Here is a 24,646-nt window from a genome sequence, read left to right as displayed (position 1 = left end):
AGTGTTTGCATTTACCTTAGGAAATTCACACCAGAATGCCTCACCCAGATAACCTGCACTAAGTCAAGGTAAATCCCATCATTAATTTTCAAAGGAAAATACAACCCAGACACCCTTTAAGTTAGATATGAAAGAATGTACACGTATTAGTGATTGATATTTTTGGACAATCTTGAAAAAATTAAATTATCTAATCCAAAATTGATTGGTACAAATGAAAAACAAGATTTTTAAACTTTTACTCTATTCTGGCTACAGCTTTTACTTTTATGAATAATTCAGAAAATATTTTCCTATAGAACCACAAAGCCTTCATCCCTTTAGGAACAAAGATTTCGAAATTCTTGAGTCATTCTGGTAGAAACCTGTGTTCTCCTGAGTTTCAAACACTAGATGGACAGGGGCTATTAGCCTAGTGTCGTCTCCAGTTGTCCAGCTTTACAATCACTTCCCTTATCCTGCAGCCTCAATTTTCACTTTCTAACCCCCAAGTCACCATTGAACTTGCACAAGTATGCTGCTTCTTATGGTTGTCACTCTAAGAATACATAACTCCACAAAAAAATATTCATACCCTACCAAAGAAAAAACTCTGCCCAAAGCACTTAGCACTTGCGATTAGTGACTTGAACAACTCTGGATTTTTCTAGAAAGACTCATAAGCACACAGAGTTTCTAACCCATGAACACCAGCAAGAAAGCAATCAAAGTCATCAAAGGCAAATGTTGGCTCCATCAGGTATGCTTTTGCTTCCACAACAGTCTTAAGGGAGAATCTTTGATAAGGAATTAAATAGACTAAATCATGAAGAAAGTGTATAAATTTTCCATTTTCTTAACAGCCATATTATGACCGAAAAATGTTACATAAGATATTTAATTTGGACTATTCATACAAAGACGTAGAAGACAATGTCTCTTCCCTATTTCTACTCCCATAGGAGAAGAGAAAGACCATGTCATACGTATGATTTTATCTATGTATGTGTGTATGATTTTACATATAAACTACAGATTGTGTATATAATCTTTCAACAAGGTGACTTCTTGGTCACAAGTGCATTTCATAGAGAAGACTTCCATCTAAAAGTCTACAAGTTTTACACTTAATCATAGAGCTAAAAAGAATATAATCTTCCTTCAACAAACTGACTCTGTGTGTGTGTGCATACATACACACATATATATACAATTAAAAACCATATAAGTATTTAAACAAAATAGAAAGATAACTTTGCACGGAAGTGAGGCTGGGAGAAATAATCTAAAAGCCTGATTTGGATAAAAGGTTATCTTAAAAACACATGACATATCATGAGCATTTAATAATGCTATATTGAAATAAGTTCAAAGCTAACATTGTTTTGCTTTGCACTTTCGTTGTTTTAATTGACACTGAGTTATAAACATTTTCTAAGCTTCATTAAATATCTCAAATTTAACTTTTAAAAGTAATTTGAATTATCGCTACAAATCAAGCATGAAAGAAATAAGCCATATTTAACATGCTCATATTTAATCTAGAAAACTTGCTGAATTCTCTTTGCAATTTTATAGTTAATCCTTAGATCCTTTTGGGATTTGTAAGTAAACATTCATATTATCTGCAAATAATTTTTAAACATTTTTCTTCTTTCCAACCCTTTGCTTTCTATGGCTTTTCTTGTCTTATGGTAGTGGCTGAGGTCAAAGAAGTGGTGAGAGTAGATATTCTTTTGTTTTCATGATTAAAATGGCATTACAAATCTAGGATTTCAGTACTATTTAGGCTAAGAATATTCTAATTCCTGGTTTACTAAGAATTATTAATTATGACTTGGTATTGGAATTTACCATCTTTGAAACATTGATTCAAATGAACTTTGGTTTTCCTCTTACAGTTGTTAATATAATGCATTATGGCATTTGTTGGCTGGTTCCTTCCTTGTGCCCTCAGATGCAGCCCTCTACCTTCCTGCCTCTATCCTGCATCATGGGATTGCCCTGCAGGTAGTTTTCTGTGTGTCTGTAACAGTGGGCTTCCAGCTGAGTTTAGCCAATGGGAGGCCCTGGCAAGAGGCTGGATCAGAGGAGGGAGCAGGCAGAATATTACTCTCCCTTCCTCTCTCCTCTCACTCTCTGACAGCTGCTGCCTCTCCTCCATGGCTCTATGCCCTGGATGGAACTCTCCCTCTGGGAAATCCAGGCTTTGGGTTCCAGTAGCACTGCCTTCTCCTATCTCTCCAGGCCACAGTTTCCCAGTCTTAGCACTACGGACATTTTGGAGCCAGATAATTCTTTGTCGTGGGGGCTGTCCTGTGCATGGTAGAACATTTAGCAGCTTCCTGGCCTCTACACACTAGATACCAGTACCACGCCCCAGCCAGTCATGACAGTCAAAATGTCTCCAAAGGTTGCTAAGTGTCTCCTGGGTGGGGAGAGGGGCCACAAAGCCCCCCACTGAGAAACACAGCTCTAGGCTAAAGGGTGTCATGGCTTCTCGAGGCTAGTAACTGAGTTACTTCTCTGACCCCTTGTTTGACTTCTCAGCTTTTCTCTCAACTATGGAACCAATTCTCTACATTAAATTCCCTTTGTTGTAAATACTGAAGTGGTCCACGACTAATAAAACCAATTTCTATTACTAAATCATACTTGAAAACTTAGGAATGACTATACCATGCATATTTGTAATAACTGGCTTTTATCTGCCTTCTTGCATTTTACAATTTCTTGAGATGAACACTTAGCTCATTAATTATCAATTAATCTTCCTTTTCAATATATGCGCTAAATGCTATCAATTGCTACACTAGTTACATTATTTGAGTTTTACTATTTGCTGTTTTAATCAGCATTCAGTTACAAACATTTTCTAAAACTCATTATGATGTCTCAAAGTTTTGAAAGTAATCTTGAATTTTCATTATAAATCAAGCATATAAGAAATAAGCCATATTGAATTTGTAAAAGAAGCATTTTACAAAAGATAAAGAAATTTTTAAACTGTTTGGCCAATATTTTAATATTCTTGGGGATAATGCCCAATGTTTAAGGTATCTATCATGGAGAAACTTTGACTTCAATTACTGCCCAATCCATACGTGTAAAAAGAGGTTTGCAAAAAAATTTCCTCATTTTCAGGAATAAAAATTATCACCACCACCACCACCACCATCATCATCATCATCATCATATTCTGTTTGGGAGCATCACTGATCTTTAAAACAAAGACATAAGAGAATCAATGTGAAAGTAATTCTTTATTTCATTTGGGAAAAAGTGCTATAGTATAAAGGGAAGATACAATTGAAATACAATTTCAAATTATAAACATCAAATTCCATAAAACTATACATAAATCCACCTAATAACTAAAAATACATAAGCACCTAAGAGCAGCATGCAAAATTTCGAGACTTTCTGTATGGCAGAATCAAATAAATGAAGCTTGTGTATAAGAAAAGAAATGCTGAAGACAATCATCTTCTATGCAAGCTTTCTTCTTTTAAAAGTGTTTTATAGAACAGCTTAACAATTTTATACACATACAGAGATGCGCACACAAAGAAATAGAAATTTTGGAAGCAATCAGAGACGTACTCAAAAACGCAATTATATCTTTTCTGAGCTGTTTTTCATTTTATACTTGAAAAACTACATCAGTGTGTATTAACAAACGTGGTGTAACAGTTATAAAAAAAAAAACTCTATTGTAAATATTGCACATTTTCCTGAGTTCTGTTCCCTAAAGAATTTCTTCTCCATCTTCTTTGCTCTCTCTCCTCACCAATATGTGTTATTTCCTGTAAAAGTTTGCTCACTTGTCTCTGGGATGAGCTCCCCAGAGAACAGGTCAGGTCCAAGTAAGGCAGTGTTCAGAGAAACCCAAAAAGCAAACGGTGTTTGTACTTCTGCTTACTTCCCATCTTCAGCGTAGATCAATGCTTAGCGAGAACAGGAGAAGCAAATGTTTGGCAGCGTTCTGTCATCCAGATCTCAAACCGAGTACAATTACATCAGAAAACTCCTCTAAAGCTTGTATGCCTGTGAAAGTAACTAGACGTTATTTCCAGAACCCTGAGCTGAAGTTTGTAGCTTAAGACCTACTGACCATGAAATTGGGTGCCTGTATCTTTTTCAGATTATTATTTCATAAGAGCCATGGCAGTTTCCTGTAGGTGAGCAGCTGCCCAGCACTGAGACTCTCTTCTGTCCATCCTGGACTCTGCCCTACCCAAATTTCATCAGACTCCAACAGAGAACACTGGCCCAAGGGAGCAGGAAGCACGTGGACATGAGAGTACCACGTCTGGAAGGTGCAAGGAGACATGGGGCCTCCCTGGAGTTTCGCCACTAGCCTGGATGTGTCAAATTAATAACATTCTTCATTTCTGTCTCTGCAATTACACTAGAAGCTTTTTCCAGGGCTCTTCAAGACCTCCTTGCTCTCTGATTGCCTCTGCCAGCTCCAGCCGCCCCACACAGCAGAGCTGCCTGCGGAGCAGCCTGCGGTTTCCATGGAGACAGTGCCAGCACAGAGGGGGAGGGTAAGGCAGATGCCAAGTGGAGCAGACGAACCAGACTGCATCACCACTGACTCCTGAGGTCCTCAGGACAGACCCATTAGCAACAAGGACAGGAAGGCTGCGGAAATGACAAGGCAGCAGGACTGGGTGGAAAACAAACTGAGATGAGAGAGAGAGAGACATTTAAAATTGGCAAGTATCTCTGGATGTGATGCACTGTTTCTACCAAAATGAAATGTAAAAATCAGGTCTTCGAGTTATTTTAAAAAACTATAAATATATGCATGCATGTGCATGTGCGTGTATATATATATATATATATATATATAGGAAAAGTTTGACCTGCCTTCTCTTAACATCTGGAAACAGCATTTCTAGAAAAGCTAATTTTCATGGAAATATCGAAACACAGCAAGACAGCTTTGGAGTGTGCTACCATTTTATTTGAGCACATTATCATAATATTTATTCCCAATCATGATTCACGCCCTATTCTGTGCCATTAATGAGACTCTGACATTCATTTTGTCTCACTTTTATACAAAATCCTCAGTTTTTATTTTACATACAAGAATTCTGAAGTAAGATTTGTTTTACCAGTAAGAAATATAGGCTCGCAAAGACTAACTCCTAAAGTTAAAGTATATCTAAGCTGTCCAATTCTCATTCAAATATTCCACCAATGCTTTTTTTCTATGACATGTTTGGGCTGTTCACTAGCATCCGGGTTCTCTTGGTCCTCTGGGCATATAGTAGGCCTGGGCTTCCCTCCCCCTTTAAAATTGATCGTGGCCACACATCTCACTCAGCCAGATGAGACAGGATCAAGTGATATATACGACTCAATTTTCCACTGCCCTTTCCCTACCTCAGTGATCATGGGCAAATGTGCTAGGATGGAGGATCCATGGGCCTCGGTCCCAGAATGACTAGGATCATCCAAGTCTCCATTCCGACCTTTCACCAACCCATGCTGAAGAGGTACCAACTCTCACTCTTCTAAAATGCTCAAATTTAAGGGCTGTTCATTAAAGCAGCATAACCTCGCTTGTCCTACTAGATATGCAACCTCCTCCTTCAATAATAAAATATTTTAGTTAAGACATTATGCTCATTTGTATGAGGGGCCCAGAGAACTATGACAGATTCTCTCTTCAAAGTCACAGTCTAACAAATTAGTAGCTGATTAATATAAAAGACAATACATGAAACAGTCCACAGTAAATGGAAAACAAAATTTCTGTAGGAGTTTACTTTGAGCGGAGGTTAAGACTCAAAGGCTTAGCACCAGAAAGTGGCATTTAAGATAGCGATGTTAAAGAATGAACAAACCAAGAAGACTTTCTAACACAAGTTAGGTGTGGCAGTCTGACATACAATAAAGCCTCAACAATTATTATCATTAGTATTATTACTAGAGCAAGAGAATTGCAGGTCCTATTGTGCCCAAGAGACTCTGCATGGGTAGCGCTAGTGAAATTTGAATTGCAGAAACACAACAAATAATTCTGTAGTAGAATTATGTCCCATGCAATATTTGGGACTTACTTATACTGTGGGAAAAAATAAAAAACTACTGTTTATCTGCAATTCAAATTTAACTAACCATCCTGTATTTTCATCTGCTAAATCTAGCAACCCTATGAGCACACCCTGAGATTGCAGAGGTCAGGTAAGAGGGCTAGTGGTGAGGCGTTAAAGTTATCAGTGAGATGATTTATAAAATAAAGACTAATTACATTTTTGGGGGGGTTTTGTAAATGGAAAGAAAATTCCCATTCACTTGTTAAAATATTCTCAAAATAAATGATGTCAATGCTCTCTGCCTCTGCAAAAGTCACACACTAAACAAAATACATAAAGGAAGAAATGTTGCAAATTTGGAATTATCCATATCTTATGCTTGTACACATCATCAAATGAAAAAAAGGAGTTTTCCTTTTTATTGCTTTATTTGTAATTTTGAGAAATTACTCTCCTTTCCCTCACCTTAACCATAAATCCAGGACATGGATGATAAAAAATAGGTTATGCTCCTTTACTATTTAATAATTAATAAATCAACTTGAATAACGGTTCTAAAATATTAGGACATAGACCAAACCTATTAAAATCAAACAAAAATGTCCTTTCCTTTATTAATATCTTTAAAAACATTGAGCGGGCATTTTAAAAACTTCTACTGTTAAAAATTAGATTTGAAAAATAACCTTCATCTTTTAGGATAGTTTTAGGTTTACCAAAAATTTCAAAGATGGTATAGAGAATTCCCATATAGCCTACACCCAATTTCCTTTATTAAGAACATCTTACGTTAATATGAAATATTTGTTACAATTAGTGAACCAGTGTTGAATCATTATTATTTACCAAAGTTCATACTTTATTCAGATTTACTTAATTTGTCCCTAAAGTCCTTGAGGGGTTCCAGGATCCCATCCAGGATACCACACTACTTTAGTTCTCTTGGACTCCTCCTAGCTCTGACGCTTTCTCAGACTTTCCTTGTTTTTGATGACCTTGAAAGTTCTGAGGAGTGATGATCAGACATTTTGTAGAATTTTCCTTATTTGGGATTTGTCTAATGTTTCTTTTAAGAGTAGACTGGGGCTGTAGACTTTGGGGAGGAAGCTACAAAAGTCAACTGCTATTTTCAACACATCTTATTCAAGGGTATATACTAGATTTTTTAATCGACAATTTTTATGAAATGCTCATTTATATTCTTGGAAACTAAATTATATTTGAAAGCCCCCAACTTAATATTGCCAGCATATCCAGTCTAAAGTAAAAATTTGGACAAGACTCAGGAGCTTCAATTATATAAATGAATGGCATTCTAATATGGATTCTAATATCGTTCAGAATGATCACGTGACATTTTAAAGCACAAAAACAAAACATCATTGAAACTTAGAAAAGTCTCATGAAACTATTAGAACATTAAAAGTACTTGTCCTTTAAATAAGTCCTATGTAATTTAAAGACCAAAGCTATAACCCTATAACTAGGCTAACAAAACCAGGAAAGACAGAATCAGTGATGAAGATGAGAAAAGTACCACTTATGGCAGAGTGACAGACTGCGTCCCATTCCTGAGGGCCAAACATACCTGCTGACAATTCTTTAAGTTTCTTGGGGACTGAAGTTAATTATTCCCAGGCTTGCCAACCTTAATCCAATCAATGGTTTCCCCCATGGCCTAAGAGTTGGCACATCTCCCTTAGTACTTGAAAACATAAGAGAATGTGAATCTCTTATCTGTTATTAACCCACCAAATGGTGAGTTCTAGGGTGGAAAAACGCATAAATGTCATTTTGCCATTATTAATTAGCTCCTCAACTAATGAGATTAATGATTAGGGTTACACTGCCATCTTTATAGGTCAAATATGGTTGCCTGTCAGCAATTGCACATGGTCCTACCTAATACAGCCAAGCATCACTTAACAACAGGAATATGTTCTGAGAAATGCAGTGAGGTGATCACGTCGTTGTGTGAACTTCACAGAGTGTACTTATACAACCCTAGACAGTATAGCCTACTGCACACCTAGGCTAAACGGCACTAATCTTAGGGGACCACTGTCATATGTGTGGTCTGTCATTGACCAAAATGCCCTTATGTATTGCATGACTATACTCTCAACAACATAGCAACGTTGGCCTGGATCTGTATTTTGCAAATTTCCAGAATGACTCTCAAATAAAAACCTTTTCAAGACATTTATTCCCCTTGGTAAACAATCTAAGCTAAGGGTCTCATTTCCTCTTTTCATAGGACTCAAAGCCAAATGCTGAAATTATTAGACAGCACGCCGAATGTCAACAGTGCAGTTGAATGTTGTGATAAGGAGCCAGAACACTGCCTTCCACTGAGCTCAGGAGGTGACCGGCATCTGGGCATGCACGCAGATGACACATTTTCAGTTACAAACCCTCAAAATGCTCTCCACGACTAAACTGTGTCAGTGATTTTAAGACACGATTTACAGACCAATTTAAAAGTTAAAGATTCAGAAATATGTAGCAAATACAATGCTCCAAGAGAGAAACAATGTAATCCAAACTATTGCTTGAGTGGATAGCAAAAATTTAAACATCAAAGGGAGCCACCTTAGAATCTCATATTATGTAAGAGAAACAATCTAATGACACTAGTTCTGTAACTTCAAGTATTTTCTATGTGCAGGTTTTATATTCGAAAGACACTAAATTTAACTAAAGATGTAGGTAATTTAAATAAAAGGGGATTTTGTGATAGCAGAGTCCAAACATGAGATACAAAAGTTTATAAAAGCAAATTCTTCTTTTTCTGTTAATATGAACTCTGAGTTATAGATATTGCCCATGAGATGAAATAAAAGTAAACACGCAACTACCAAAATACCATACTTGAAGTCACATCAATTGGCTTCTGATATTTTATTATGTAGCAGTTAAAAAACAAAACAAACAAACCCCACGTCCCTTACATATTTATATTTATTCTTTATAAAACAAATCACTGCATTTCCAACATATAGCATTCGAGGTCTTATGCCAAAATTACATTCGGATAATTTTATAGTAATTTAAAATAATTTACTTTTCTTTCAGTTGACGATATTCCAAATCATACATGGTATCTTCAATCTAAATATAAGAAATGTAATATAAATTCACCCTGAGAAAATAAATCTACCTCTAATCATCATATATGATCATTTTCTCCAATTTGCCTATACTCACCACTACTTTCTCTTAAAATAATGTCTTCATGAAAGAATATCCTGAAAGTTGTCATCTAAATCAGCATTTTCCTGTTTTTCATAGTCTTCTATTTTTCTCTGAGAAGACGATTATTGTTCCATAGAAACATAAAGTTGGTACAGCTCTATTTTTTGTTCTTAAAGTAAATTTAATATCCTCCCGCAGCAAAATGTCTGGCATATCTGTATTCCCATTTACTATGAGATAATCTGCCTTTGAAAAACAACCTGCTGTCCTTGAGGATGCCAGGAAATCACATGATGGCTGACTTGATAGGCGAAAGCACGTATTAGCTCTACACATGGAAACGCAGGCAGCTCTTACTAACTCATCATCATATTGATCTCTGACATCCATTCAGTGATAGATTATCTGTCTTCTGTCTGGTCTTCCTATTTCAACATATATCTGTGATATGATTCAATGATTATCGTATATTAAAAATTTATCCTATATAAGGCATCTACTGAGAAGCCAGGCATGCATTAATACTCATGAGTTCCTATGTGTACTATTTCAGTATAGGATGAATTGTAAAGTCACTTTAATGATGAACCTTCAAGGAGGTTGCATTCTAATGGAGGCAGACAAGAAAAATAATACGCAAAACAACAAATAAATGAAGTGATTTCCGGTTCTCATACATGTCATGAAGAAGATAAAACAGGGTAATTGTTAGGAAAGCTACCAAGAGAGGGTCTGCTTCAGCAAGATGATCAGGAGAGACAGGAAGATAGCCAAAGACCAGGGGCGGGGGCCAGGGGAGATAAGACAGGAAGAGGTCGGACCTTTTCTGTTGGTCACTGCCAGGGTTATAAGCAAATGCAAGATGTGAGTGGATGCAGAGGGAGCCCTCTGCCTGCTGTGGGGATGACAAGCTGCAGGGAAGCTGAGGAAAGGCAGGGTGGCCAGCCAGGAGCCTGCTGCAGAAATTCTGCTGAGAGATGATGGCGGCTTGGATCAGCATGAGAAGAAGTGGGAGGTTCAACCAAGATCAGAAGCACTCATGTAATTTCAAAAAATAACTATAAAAAAGAACTGTGGTATTCCAAAGAATAATTTAAAATACCTTAAAGAACAACTCACATTCTTGATTAGTAATTCCCATTCATTTAGGGACGAATTCAATACCAAACATCCCAAATTTTCCACTAGAGCTGGTCCTTCCTCGGCGCTGGGACCTTGCTAGTTTTACCCTTGGTCTCTGTTACAGACTAAACGTTTGTTCTCCTGCCCTCCCAATTCACATGCTGCAGCCCTAACATCTAATGTGATGGTATTTAGAGACAGGGCCTTTCTATAGTAACTAGGGTGAAATGAGGTCATGAGGGTGGGGCCCTCATGCAGGGATTAGTGGCCTTATAAGAAGAGGAAGAGAGAGAGATGCACGCACCAAGGAAAGGCCTTGTGAGGACAGAGAAAGATGGTGACCATCTGCAAGCAGGAAGAGAGCAGGAACCTAATCAGCTGGCACCTTGATCTTGGACTTCCCAGCCTCCAAAACTGACACATAAATGCCTGTTGTTTAAGACACCCAGTCTAGGGCATTTTGTTATGGCAGCCTGAGCTGACCAAGACAGTCTCTTATAGTGTAGTGTTTTCATTTAGTAAAGTCCTTCCAAAGTCACGTTTCACTGTCACAACAGACATACCATCCAACACACCTTCCCTAACCTCTGTGATTGAGGGGAACATGGCATGTTCTTACATTCAGATTTATGTAATATTTACACCATTCAGCATGGTACTCATTATCCTGTCAGTGCTATAGAGCAGCCCATAGACCTGTTGTCAAAATGTTCTACCATCTCTTCCTGGTGATGCACAAACAGCTTCACAAACTTTTCTGACAGTACGATATTCTCTATGACATCACACATCTGCACATTGCAACACCAGAAATCTCACATCGCATCTATATTTTTTAGCTTGATATGCACGTGAAGCTTAGCTCCTGGATACAATGACAGCAAACTTTCCCATGTGGTGACAGTATTACTGCAAAGGGTTGAGTACCACGTGCATATACTGGGATGACCCACCTGCCTTGAATGTCCTTCTCATGGCCTTGTAATGGATGGAGAAGCAGCCTTTCCTTTCACCAAATGCCTAGCACTACCTATCTTCAAAGATACACCAGCAGTAAACTTATAGGTAATAATGCCTTATTTACAGGAAAAATACTCAGCAGAAAAATTAAAATTACTCCTATAGTATGTGGGTACCTATTTAATGGAAATCATGGGCATACACATTGAAAACTAGTAAGGTACAACAAATAAGAAGTAAAATTTTCCTTCATAGTCCACAAAGCAATTTGCTTTAAAAAGTAAGAAGAAGAAAGAGGAAAGGCAACGGGCACCAAATACACCTGTGTGAGCATAAAGGACATTGAGAGAACCTGTGGAAAGACCTGACTTAAAGAGCATCTTCTTTGGGTCAGCATGTATCTTTAAACTCAGATGAATATCACCTAAGGAGCTTCTGAGGAGAAAACATGCCAAAATCTACTATTGGTTCAAAAATCTATGTTGCTTTTAAAACTCTTATTTTCAGTTTGAAAAGATAAAATATGGGAAAGTACTTGTAATGATGAACATGCTATAAAACTCAGAGGAATAACTTTGCTTATATTTCCTCCCACACCCTGTTCAACTCAAGATAGCATTTTATCAGGTTGTCACCCGCTCTCCCACTTGCAGCTCTGTATCACCTGCCATTCCGTAGGTCTAACCATTATTGTAAAATGCATAATTTGTCAGGTCACTAGGAAGCCACATAAAATCATATTATTACACTGTGTAAATGTAAAGTATTTATGTTTAGTACTGAAAGAGCTCGAGTCCTAGTAGCAATTAATGCATTTTAATGAACTGGCACGCACACGGGAGAAAGGGAAGTATTTCAGAGATGTGACAGTAAATAAGGCTTCATGGTCACTGGAGGTTGAAATTCGAGTCTGAAAAGAATATAAGTGGCTACTCTTCAACTAGAGAAAATGGCTAAACCACTCAGAGGAGGGAAGATTATCTGGCTCTGGAATAGAACGTTGTTTCCTACTATTTATAACTTATCACTACTTCAAAATTTATATTCAGCCCAGTTTGTTGACTGAATGGATTAATCAATGAACAATCGACCAGCCCACTTAAAAAGTTCTGTTGCCAAAACCAGTTTAAGCTACCTGCTCCTTCTCACGTCTTAAAATTTCTGCATTACTTCCCAGGTGTTACCAAACTCCAACCCCCCTCTTTCAGAGCTCACCAGAACATACTCAGTCTTCTGTGTCCAGAGTCTGTATTTCTGGAGGAAGAAGGGATGCCACTGAGCATCAGTTTGCCCCAGCCATGCTCTTGCCTCATCCTCTCACACTCTGCTGCTTTCTGGGGTTTACCTGTACAAGCTAAGAGCACCCCATGAATCCTCTCCATGCTGAAATAGGAAATTTGGAATCATCATATGATTTATCACATGAATTTCCCTAAGCTGAAGAACAACAACTTGAGATTTATAAGAAAAAAGGACCAGGGGGCTGGCCCCGGTGGCCGAGTGGTTAAGTTCACGCGCTCTGCTGCAGGCGACCCAGTGTTTCGTTGGTTCGAATCCTGGGTGCGGACATGGCACTGCTCATCAAACCACGCTGAGGCAGCGTCCCACATGCCACAACTAGAAGGACCCACAACAAAGAATATACAACTATGTACCGGGGGGCTTTGGGGACAAAAAGGAAAAAAATAAAAAATCTTAAAAAAAAAAAAAAAGAAAAATAAATAAAGGACCATATCTGAAACTGCTTTAAGCAGTGAGCAAAACCAGGATTAGCATCTCCTCCTGAGTACCTAAAATTTGCTACTCACTAAGCAGTGTACTCATTGAGGGAAACTCCCCTTCTTTACTTCCTTCAAAAGTTTGAGAACAGCGAACAAATTATTTTTTTCCATAACTTACACATGGTTTCTTCCTATTGGCAGACTATAGTTAGAGTGAGAAGAATTCTCTGAAATTCTGTTCAAAGTATTTAAGGAAATATGCTCAAAAAATGGAAGCCAGCTACAGTTCACACTTCTAAAACTGTTCTGATAAAGCCCTCCAGGTGCCAGACTCGGCAGCCCACCAGGAGAGAAAATAGTATTCTGAGACATGTGTACAGATTTCAATCTCTGAGCAACAGTAGGGCTTCACTCTACTTCCCTTTTAAGCAGCAAATATCGGTGCAAAAAAGAAAAAGAGAGAGCTTTTTGGAGCCAATTTGGTATGACATAATTTTTGAAATGGTATAAAGAAATAACAGGAATTATTTCCACTGATGGATAAAGGAGAATTCTTCCTGGAGGCAATATTCAACAGTGTGGAATGTAGCAACAGCTTTACAATCATTAGGACTTGGGCATTTTATAACCATATTAGTAACAGAGGTCAGAGATTTAGTTTTACAGACAAGAAAATCTTCTAACTTCCACTCATATCAAAAAATTTAGCCTATTTTCAAGCACATCAAAAGTTCCAGAGAACATATTTTATATTTTAATGCTTGTTATGATTATGTTTCCCAAAGCATTTTTATATAAATTGTCGTATCACATTCACAAAAACTGTGGATTTTGATCCCGATGAGCAAAGGACCAAATAGGCACAAATACAAAGTCACAAGAGAAAGCTACTGTCAAGCAGGATTCAGATCCCAGAACTCTGAATCCTAATCCAGTGTTCCCTCCAGAGTAGTGCAGCAACTAGCACCCAAAATGAACCAAAAGCAACCAAACTTTAGCTCATGAGCCCTTTTTTTTTTTTTGGAGGAAGATTAGCCCTGAGCTAACATCTGTTGCCAATCCTCCTCTTTTTGCTGAGGAAGACTGGCCCTGAGCTAACATCCGTGCCCATCTTCCTCTACTTTATATGTGGGACGCCTATCACAGCATGGCTTGCCAAGCAGTGACATGTCTGCACCCGGGATCCGAACCAGCGAACCCCAGGCTGCTGGTGTGAAGATGCGAACTTAATTGTGTGCCACCGGGCTGGCCCCTCATGAGCCATTTTTGACAATGAAAACAAAAGTGTACATATAGCCCACAATGATTAACAGATGTTTACTATGTGCCATTATTGTAGGATTTGAGGATCAATGATAAAAATAAAAGATAGATTACCAACATGGGGTGGGGGTGGAGAGAAACATGGTCCTATTTGATCAGAGAAAAAGGTCTATGCACTCGAGGGAGGTTCGGGGGGGGGGGGGCGTGTATAGAAAATCATCTATGTGCCTAAATGGCATCCTAACTTACTCTTCCCAATAAACCCGAAACACACAGCGAAGTGACCGTAGCATATACACAAGCTTGCACCTGTGCACCCCAGACTGTCACAGACAACTTGACTTTCACAGAGATCCCTGAGCCTGTGCAGGTGCCTAATTATGCTTCATGTGGGGAAAGCAAAAGCCAGAATTAGAGAAAAGGACATGTCATCTTGATTATTTAAAAGTAGAAAGAGATAAGGGGTTTGAGGTTCACTAACATACTAGGCCTTCCGCCACGTATTTTAGGACCATGGTCGTTAATTTGCCCTCACAACCCAAAGACAGGAATTAATTCCCCTCTATCAACAATGACACCCAGTAGTAAGTTATCCACTTGCCTAAAAAGAAACGGAAAAGGTGAGATATGAACTCAGTCAAGTGAGGATACACTATTAAGTATTCCCTCCACCATTTTCTCCACTGCTGTACCTACTACTCAGACACACAAAATCAGGGAGCAGAGAATGCTCCCTTAAAGAAGAACCCTCCTAGGAAAAGGGGACACATTTAACTACAAGAGTTAGAATTACGCTTTAAAAATAAGAATTAATAAAATGAGGAATAAATTGATAAATCATGACAAAGGGTAATGTAATTATTATAGACAAATAATACAAATCAATAAGAAACACAGCAAAGAGACCAATTGAGAAACGTGCAGAGGATATGAGAAGAAAACTCACAAAAGAATTAGGAGTGCGTCATAAACTTATGTAATATTTAACTTTAGCCATATTCAAAGAGAAGCAACTTAAATCACAGAGGAACAAAATTTTTCCCCTATCTAATTGGAATTTGTTGTTGTTGTTTTTAACTATGATACCCAGTGTTGAAATCATGGGGCAATTGGTACACTCCTGCCTTGCTGAGAGAAATAGAAATTATCTAACTTCTCTGAAGGACAACTCGACAACATATATCAACAGCTTTGAAAACTACCAGCTCTATGAAGTAATCTAGAGACCCAGATGAAAACTATTGAGGTGTAAATACAGCATCAAATATACTGCCAAAAAATGAAAATGCCATCAATCTCCAAAAATAGTGAGCTATTTAAGCAAATGATGTTATATCAAAGTATGAAAAACAAACACTAAAAATGAATACCCATTAAAAGCCTCCTTACATATTAAAAAGTAACAAAGCAAAATATGAGAAATCTTCTAAATTTAAAAATGTGAATAGATTAGCATTTATGCTAAAAACAGAGTCATTTCTGGGGCTTGAGATCCTGTATGAACTTCAGCTTCTTTTTATCATTTCTATATTTTCAAAATTTTAATGAGTAGGCAGTACTTTTGAAAACAGAAAAAAAATAATGAAACACTATTTGAAAAAGAGAAAAATACCATACTAACATGCTATAGTGTTCTAAGGAAGACAGTAACTCACTAAACCTACTCAATACATCCCAAATTTAAAACAAAGAAACTCTGGGTATGACACTGGTTAGAATTTATGTAACACATACTCCATGAAGAATGAACCTTGTTAATTCAGTCATGTATTCAACTAATTAATGAAATTCATCCCAAAGAAAATATATAATATTCTTCTAAAAATTTAAAAGCATGCTTTTTTGTTCTCTGTAGTGATGTAATACACATCAAACCATGATATATTTGGTAGAAAGATAACATATAAAAATAAAACACTTGAAATCTTGCCATGAACACTATGGTCTTGTGTCTGCCTATGTGTGTATAGGGGTATGTGTGCTGGGTATCATATTCAATATAGTTTTTTGCCTTGAATTTCTTGTTAACCTTCAGTACCACAAATACTTTCCATTGAATTAACTATTCTTTGAAAAGATAACTCATAGCTGCATAATTTTCCTTTGGATAGAGGTGCCATAATACATCTATGCACCTATGATGGATTTAACATTATTATTCTTTTCCAACCTATCTCAAGCCAGAGTCTCATCCATATGCTACCAGCTCCAGCCTTGATGCACCATGTGCCACATCTTGGGTAAATGTGAGATGATTTCTACTATCTCTGTGACTCTTCACATGATAGTCATTTCTCCTGTCTGCCTTTCTGGAAAACTCCTGTACCTCCTCATCTGGTGACTCCAAAAAAACCACACTTGGCACCAGCGAGGACAGTGTTAGAGACGAAAGACTGAATTTGAGATTTTTTAGCTTTGGGAGACTTGGTTTGCTGCCAAAGAAGTTGCGCCTCCTGGAAGTTAAATTATTGTGTTACTGAAGGTAATGACTGCTATGCTACTCTAAGGTTTGAAAGTCCAAATAAAATACTTGAGAAAGAAGAATAAAATTTATTTTAAGAAGTGAGCTTTTCTTAGGTTGAGTAGTCATGCTTGGAGTCAAATAAAACATCATGTCTATTTGGAAATTCAATTTTTTCTTCTTTCTTGACTGTGTCCATTATTGCTCCCATAAAAGTTAAAACACTAAATGACAGCCAAACTGTAAGTATCTACACTGAGGTAGAACGTGCTATGGATAATAGCTGGCAGGGATCTTCATTTATATACGGTGTGGGGAGTCAGACTTTGACACTGTCCTTTTTATGCCCACTTCTTACCACTTAGAAGGCCATCCAATTACTGGCAGAGTCTAACATGGGGAGTAGGAAAGAAATACCGAGAATGAGGTATTTTAAAGTTGGTAATACATAAATCAGCTGAACTTCACAGATCATACTCCCTATTAATCAGCCAGGGCATTAGACACTCCCACGATAAGTCTTGATATAGTATAAAAATATCATAAAATATTTAAAGAGCTCACCTACTAAGCAAAACACTGTGAAAGCTACTATACCCAAAATTCTACAACCAGAATTCCTTAGAAACCACATCAATGAGGAACACTTTTTCTCGACTTCGGATATTTTTTAGGTGAAGGGAACTTAGTTAATGTAACCCTTCTGGCCCCGCTCCAGCCCTTCACTTTCTCTGCCTCTGAAGAAGAAAGGAAGGAACTGGGCTAGGTCCTTCCTTCTTTCTCTGGAAATCTGCCTGCCTGCAGAGAGCAAGGCTGGGGCTCTAGGGCTCAGAGACAGCTCTGTCTCTGTGGGAAGGGAGGAGGGGAGGAAGGCCAACGTCCTGGGATGTCATTCGGCATCATATTAAGCTATATCTAATCAGAACTGTTATTTCGCCCGTGGTGGCCACTCCTTTATCTTTTTTTTCTTCCAACATCCCAACTTTTTCAGAACCTGGAAGGGTTGGAGGGGAGGGTTGATATTTATCTGGTTCCTTAAAGATACCACCAATCCAAATTTTATGACTTAAGGTAAATATATACCTTTCTATGATTTATGTTGTTTCATATTTAAATGAGAAAAGATTATAATAAGTATTATAAGATTATGAAGAGGCTCCTGAGCCAAAAGAATACACTATATAAAACATGTACGAAATGCATTTTTCTTAATACATATCTATTGGATAAAATTTCTAACACAGTTGTGATAATCATATCTATTAAGCAAAAAATGTTATTAATGAGAAAACGCCAGCCCTTATCAATGCAGGTTAAATGTATTTACTAATTTCAATGACAGAATTAACTGTTCCCCACGATCCAATGCTATAAACTAAACATCGCAATTAGTAATACACTCCATATCATTCAAAACTTACAGAAATTTTGACACAGTTATTTAACCAGACAGAATTGGCTCACCCACTTATTTGATCCAAAAACCAGAAAGGTCTTTTATTATAACATGTATTTTACTACAGTAAATTATAATTGGCAATTCCCACAACAAGACATAAATTTGAATATAAATAACTACATTTATTGTCAAAATGTTTTTCTGACTGAAGATAAATTAGTCTCCTGTTATACAGGTCACACTCTGTAACAAATTCTATGATACAGCCAAGCATTATTATCGCAAAAATTATGCTGCTCAAGATCACAGTTCTACTCACAGGAGCTGGTCATAATCAAACCCAGAGGAGTTGGGCACTTCACTGAAGTTATTAAGAGGAAAATGACAAGTGAAAATGACCATTTATTTTCAAAAAGGTACCAAGGCACACACTTTCTTACAAGAACTTGATTTTAACTGGGGTTGGGGTGGGTCTTCTCTTTCTATAACAAATGTAGCTCTTTAAGTTTTCTTCTCCTTTGTCACAATGATATTACAATGGGATTCATGCTCTGTGGCTCTAAACAGAGCAGATGTATAATATTTGACCTCACCAAGAGTGATGCTTATTAAACTATCTATAATATTCTTTGTACAACATTAACCTTAGTAGAAAATTTGATTTTAATCAGGTGAATAATATACCGCTAATAAAGAGTACCAAAGTTTTGAAATTTCTATTACATTAGAATCTTTTTTTTAATAATGGTGCTGGAAGATGTAGTTTACTTCTCTTTTAGCTTAACTATTATATATTTTAATATGTAAAGGAATGGTATGCTGTAGAGTAAAAAACTTGACGTATCTTATATGCAAATTTATAAAAAAAGAATTATTACAATAAGAGTAACAGATCCATTTAATAGATATATATTGGATACAGCCATTTGGATATATCCATTTAACGGACAGATATATCCAGTTAAGAGAATATATCCATTTAACAGCCTCTGTTAGAGAGGCTGATGGCCCATATAACATATTTAATAATAAATAAATGAAGCATAAGTATCCATCTTAATATGCAGATATAGACCTCTTGTGTTTACACAAATGTTTAAAATTTACAAGCCGCTTATACACTCACTTTATCCTAAAACCAATCTTCTGAGATATTCTGTCTTATTGCACGCATTTTACAGCTGAAAAAAACTGCGCTAACACCTGAGGATGACACAAATGGCCTAGGACACACAGCTGAGAAGACACAGAGCTGGTATTCACTCAAAGCCAGTGTTCTCTCCACATTTCCGTACCTACTAGAAGCAGAGTTCAAAAAAGCACTATACTATAATATACATATTCCAATATTTTATATATACATATTTTTTCATTGTGAGGCAGAGCCCAACTTTTTCTCTATAAATATTTTTCTGATCTGAATTGCTGGTTAATGGAATAATAAATTTCAATATATGTAATTCATGTTACAGATAACTTTTCAGGAATCTCACCAAGGGACACAGGTGAATATTTGTCTAACAAGGAAAGCTCCTAGGAAGCACTGTTTCACTTATTTAATCACTATTTCCAATTAGTCAAAAACTAATTGATACAGAGTAGAACTTCAATATCCTAATACAGCTATGACATTTCCTACAAATCAATTAACTACGAAACGGAGCTTGAAATTATACTTAACTGCTACGTGATCAAAAGACAAACCACTGGAGATGTCATAACTACACACTTTTGTTATGAGTCTTAACATTTTTAATAGACTAAAAGCACTATGATCAAATATTTCTGTGAGTTTCCTCTGTCAGAGGCACTGTTTGTGAATATAATTGGATTCATTAAACCCAACCAGGCAGTTTATTAATCAGTAGGCTAGACTGGCCGAGAATGTGATAGAAACTATTTATCTATGACATGTTCAATATTTTACATTAATATAAAAAGCTGTTGCTTTGGCATATAATCAGTTAAACTTAAAACCAGCAACAAGTATCATGAACTGTTCCCACTCGAATTAACTTTTCACCCACATCCACATAACATGTATCAGCAAAGCCATCAAGTACGGTGGCCCCGAGAACACCTTTGGAATATGCATGATAAAAACCATTGTGGAAGCCAACTAAAGAATTTGGCTTGAAAGTGTATTTTTGACTTGTAAATCAGCCAGCAAAGACCCACTGCACCACACCTTCAACAGAAGGACTGGATTTAAAAATACCTGCTGGTCTTCTCTTGGAAGTTGCTCACCCTCTGAATCATGGTGTTCGACCTTAAGTACTCTTAACTGTGTGGCATCTTTTACAAAACAAATCTTTATTAAAAAAAATAAAACTTTTAGGAAGAGTGATACTAGCATCACTGATTCTCCACTAAAGATGAAAATAATGTTCACACAAAGAAACAACCATAAACAGGTGTTCATATCGCCTGTGGATAATCACCAGAAAAAAACCCTTTTGTGGTTCAAAACGCAACAGTTTCTATTTTAGTTCAATTGGCTTGTTACAACCAGATATACCGGTCCATACAATGTATACCTGACTTTATCAACAAACAAATTACAATAAATTATTTTAAATGTAACTTTAATGTTTTCTGAAGTAAGGACAACCTGATGAAATCACTCTGAGGAAGTCTTCAACAATTCCACATCAGTGCATACTATATAAAAGAGAACTCTGAGAAAGCTCAACAGAAACCAGCAAGTTCTACAGCATTTTCAGAAAAGTACTGCCCATTCAATTCCATGTCAAAAGTAATGTCATATTTGTGAATATTATAACTTCATTTTTAATTTTAAAGGTCATTATGAAAGTGATATTATCCTTAGAAATTATTCAACAAAAGTATAAATTGCATTTTCCAACTAATAGCGTTTGAATTTCATTTTTCTCCCTGATGAACCATTTCACTGGGAGAAAGAATTGGCTTGTATTCTACTGTGAAAGATGTGAAGTTGATGGAAATACTGTAATTTGACAGTGCATGACTTCTACTACGAACAAGGAAAACATTAGCGACATCTATAATGATTAGGTTATACATCTACACAAACATACACCAAATTAAATAACTCCTTTCTGCAAGACTATGACAATTTCATTAGAGCAACAACCTCATGTACTTACTACAATTGCCATTCAATCAAGGACTATCATTTTCAATCCACAATATAACATAAAACTCACAGATATAATACATGTAGTTTTTCCCACGCCCACCAGCTGCTCTCTGTGTGCACACATGGGCACAGAGCAATATCTAGCCCTTTAAGAATCATGTTTAAAACGGAAACAGTAGATTCAAATGAAAAGTGAAAAGAGAAAAATGAACGTCTCCATCACCTACTGCTGCTTTCTGGAAAAAAAAATTTATATTAAAACAATGCAAGGAGCACAACAGTATGTTCAAAGTGCTCTTGGAAAGTTCTCTGTATGTAAATAAGGTGAAACTAAAGCAATATTGGTAAAACTAATCACACTGTTCAGTTAACTCGAGCTGTGCAGACCTTCCTAGTCTTTCTGCAACGCTGAGACCTGTTAGCTGTATAATTACAGGCCTCTCAAATTTCAACAGCAAACTCCAAATGCAATCATCTTCATTCAAGCCCTGAGATCTTGTAACCCACAGACCAGTAAGGAAGCCACTTAACAATTTCCCCAAAACATTAAAAATGGATTCTGCATGTGGCAAAGAGATTGTATGGCAGTTTAAAGCATCCGGTCCATATGTGAGGATGCCTGCCCCTATGTATCATACTTCTCATAGAGCGAGACCCCGAAATCAGGCACAGCTTCATCCTTCAATTCGATATGTCATATCAAACACTTCTCCATGGGATTTTAGAAGTGTTGCGGCTCTAAAGTCTTTTAATCCTGTGGGTGAATTACTAACAGCAAAGAGATGAACTGAACTACCATCAGTAGCCTAAACTACGATGGAAGGATGCACAATGAGAGAACTCTTAGGTAGTTTTAGCACCTCCCTATTTTCATGGAAATCGTTGCAGAAAATTCCAAGCATCTTAAATAGTGGTCATATAGTTCCTAAAAGTGAAAACCTATGCATCTCAGGCCCGATACTATGCTTAAAACATACTCCTTTTCTAAACCAACATATTTTTTTGGATAACATTAGCCACGCATGTTAATAACACCTTTCAGAGCTAAAGCAAATTAGACCAGTTAAGTGAAGCACAGAAAGGGAAGGAAAAAACTCCTTGGAACCACAACCTGCCCCTCTTTTCCCACACCCTTCACTACCCTAACATTTACAGCGAAACACAACTTTAGGCATTTTGGAAGTAACTGTTCTTTGTGGGAACGGCACACATACACACCCCAAAAATCCCTAAGGCTGTTTTCCCACCACACAGACCTGGGAGGCTGCACCACCTCTCCAGTGACTTAATTCTGAACGTAGTGGCTCCAACCAGCTGAGTAGCAATCGATGGAAATACATTACACATCAGAATAAGGGGAAGGTTGGCGAAAAAGAGCAGCTTTGCTTTCAGCCATTAATTACGGATCACCCAAATATCGCATCGCAATCTCTCATACACACGTACAGATTTCCAAACCTGGGTTTCAGGAGGCGCTTTCCAGAGCCTTGCTATCTATTGTCAGGACGCAGAAGCCCCCGAAACCTGTGAATCGAGCTGAAAACGCTTCCTCTGAAACCGCTAAATATAGACCAAACGGGCTCTGGGTCTGGCAAGCAGCGAGAGACTGAAGAAACGGCCATGGACGCATATGACTAAGTATTTCCATTTTGTTCTAGCCAAACATCGTAATGACATTGAACATAAGGGCAAAAGACTAGAGGGAAGTCCTCCCCACCCCCACCCCGTCTTCTCCCGTATATTAGGGACGTCATGAATGCAACGGGGATGTTCTTGAGGGTGGCAAGGAGCAGTATTGTTGGTGTTGCCCTATATACGCCTCCTCTGGGGGAGATGGGTGGCAGGGAGGGGGAGCACGCAGAGAAGCCACTTGGTAACCGCTCCAAGAAAGGCACTAACCCTGGCCCCCATTTCAGGGAGAGCCGTCTTCCAAGAGGGTACCCGGCGCGATCGCGGTCCTCCCCCGGCTGGCAGGACCGCGCAGCAGCCGCCGCCGCCAGCCGGCCGGGAGCCGAGGACCAACCCCCACCGGCGGCGAGGAGGAGGAGGGCGAGCAGGAGGACGACGCCGAGAAGGAGGATGCGCCTGGCCCCAGCAGCCCAGCGAAGGCAACTCACCGAACGGCGCGGCGCCCGATTGCTTCCTCGCGAACATGCGCCCGCCACCAGCGACAGCTCCTCAGTCCGGGGAAAGGCGTGCGCGCCGCCGCCCGGCTTCAGGGCAAGGTCCTGACCTTGCCCAACTGCAGCATCTTCCGCTTTTGTTGTCTGAGCGCGGCCGCGGGACAAGTGATGCTGGCCGGGAGCTGGGGCGAGCGCCGCGGGGGAGAGGCGGCTCCCGACGCGAGTGCGCTGCGCCCGGCCCGGCGGCCCCTCCGAGCGCGGCGAGCGCAGCGCCCCCTGCCCGGCTCGGCGGGCTCCGCGGGCTCCGCGGGCTCGGGGCTCCTCTGGGCTCCTCCGGACTCCGGGCGCCGCCGCCGCCGCCGCCGGCCGGGCTCGGAGAGCAGCCGCCGCCGCGCCCGCCGCTCCGCTCGGCCGGCTGCCGCCGCGGGCGCGAGCCTAGGGCCGCCGCCGTGCGGCGCCCCGCGCGCGGCCCGCGCCACCTGTGCCGCCGCCGCCGCCGCCGCCGAGGGCGAGGCTCCTCCCGCGGCGCGCGGCAGCCTCAGCCTCCACCTCTGCCTCGGCGGCCGGCTCGGGCGCCTGGCTAGTGAGGAAGCGTCCGCCCCGCCGCCCAAACCTGCCCTGGGTGCCGAGCATGCCCAGTGCCGCCGCGAGAGCGCGGCGCTTCGCCGTGCGCATTCCACTTCTCCTGGTTTTCGCGGCAGCAGCAGCAGGAGAGAGGGGAGGAGGCCGCGGGTTGGGAGAGGGCCGAGCATCCTTGGGAACGCACGTCCTGGCCTTGAGATGGGTGGATGCTTGGGAACCAGGGGAAAGCTGGAAGGGACCTGGGAAGGCCTGGAACCCTGGGTTGGACCGGTTCTCAAAGGGCCAGTTTCTTCATTCACGTGCAAGATGCTGACACTTTATCGTGATGGGGCAGATGTCAGCCTGCAAACAAAGGGGCAGGGGTGGAGGGGTTCTAGAATAGCTGGTGTGTGCCTTGGAGGCGGGGGGCAAGCTGAATGTGCATGCTTCTGGATGGAGGTGGACGCTCTCAAATCCTGTGGTTCTAGAGCAAAGAAGGCAGGACATCCATCTGCCGTCTTCCCACATCGCCTGTCCAATCTTACTGTCTCTTCCAGTGCTTATATTAAACATGCTTTTCGCGGGTGGAGAGACATTCTTGTTAAACAAAATCCCTCTGGTTTTGAATCTGGAATGTATGTAAACTTCCGGCAAGAAAGACCCTTGTCCAGTCTGGAACTTGAATAGA

The 24,646-nt window shown here is 39.3% G+C and overlaps 1 protein-coding gene across 5 annotated transcripts in view; it reads right to left on the bottom strand.

The window, feature by feature from the left end:
• CTNND2 (catenin delta 2) overlaps window positions 1–23,709 on the bottom strand; it is an 888,692-nt gene extending 864,983 nt beyond the window's left edge. For 4 of the 5 annotated variants that reach the window (XM_044779487.2, XM_070519864.1, XM_070519863.1 and 1 more), the window contains exon 1: window positions 23,392–23,570. In XM_044779487.2, coding sequence (XP_044635422.2) covers window positions 23,392–23,428 — 37 coding nt within the window. In that variant the 5' untranslated portion in view covers window positions 23,429–23,570. Of the gene's footprint in view, window positions 1–23,391 lie in introns of all 5 variants that reach the window. The other variant, XM_070519868.1, reaches the window with a different exon arrangement.
• Between the last annotated feature and the right edge of the window lie 937 nt (window positions 23,710–24,646).

This window comes from Equus asinus, chromosome 10, assembly GCF_041296235.1.
Source record: "Equus asinus isolate D_3611 breed Donkey chromosome 10, EquAss-T2T_v2, whole genome shotgun sequence".
Classification (NCBI taxonomy): domain Eukaryota; kingdom Metazoa; phylum Chordata; class Mammalia; order Perissodactyla; family Equidae; genus Equus; species Equus asinus.
Note: the sequence above shows the minus strand (reverse complement) of the source record. Positions and strands in the feature narration are given on the sequence as shown.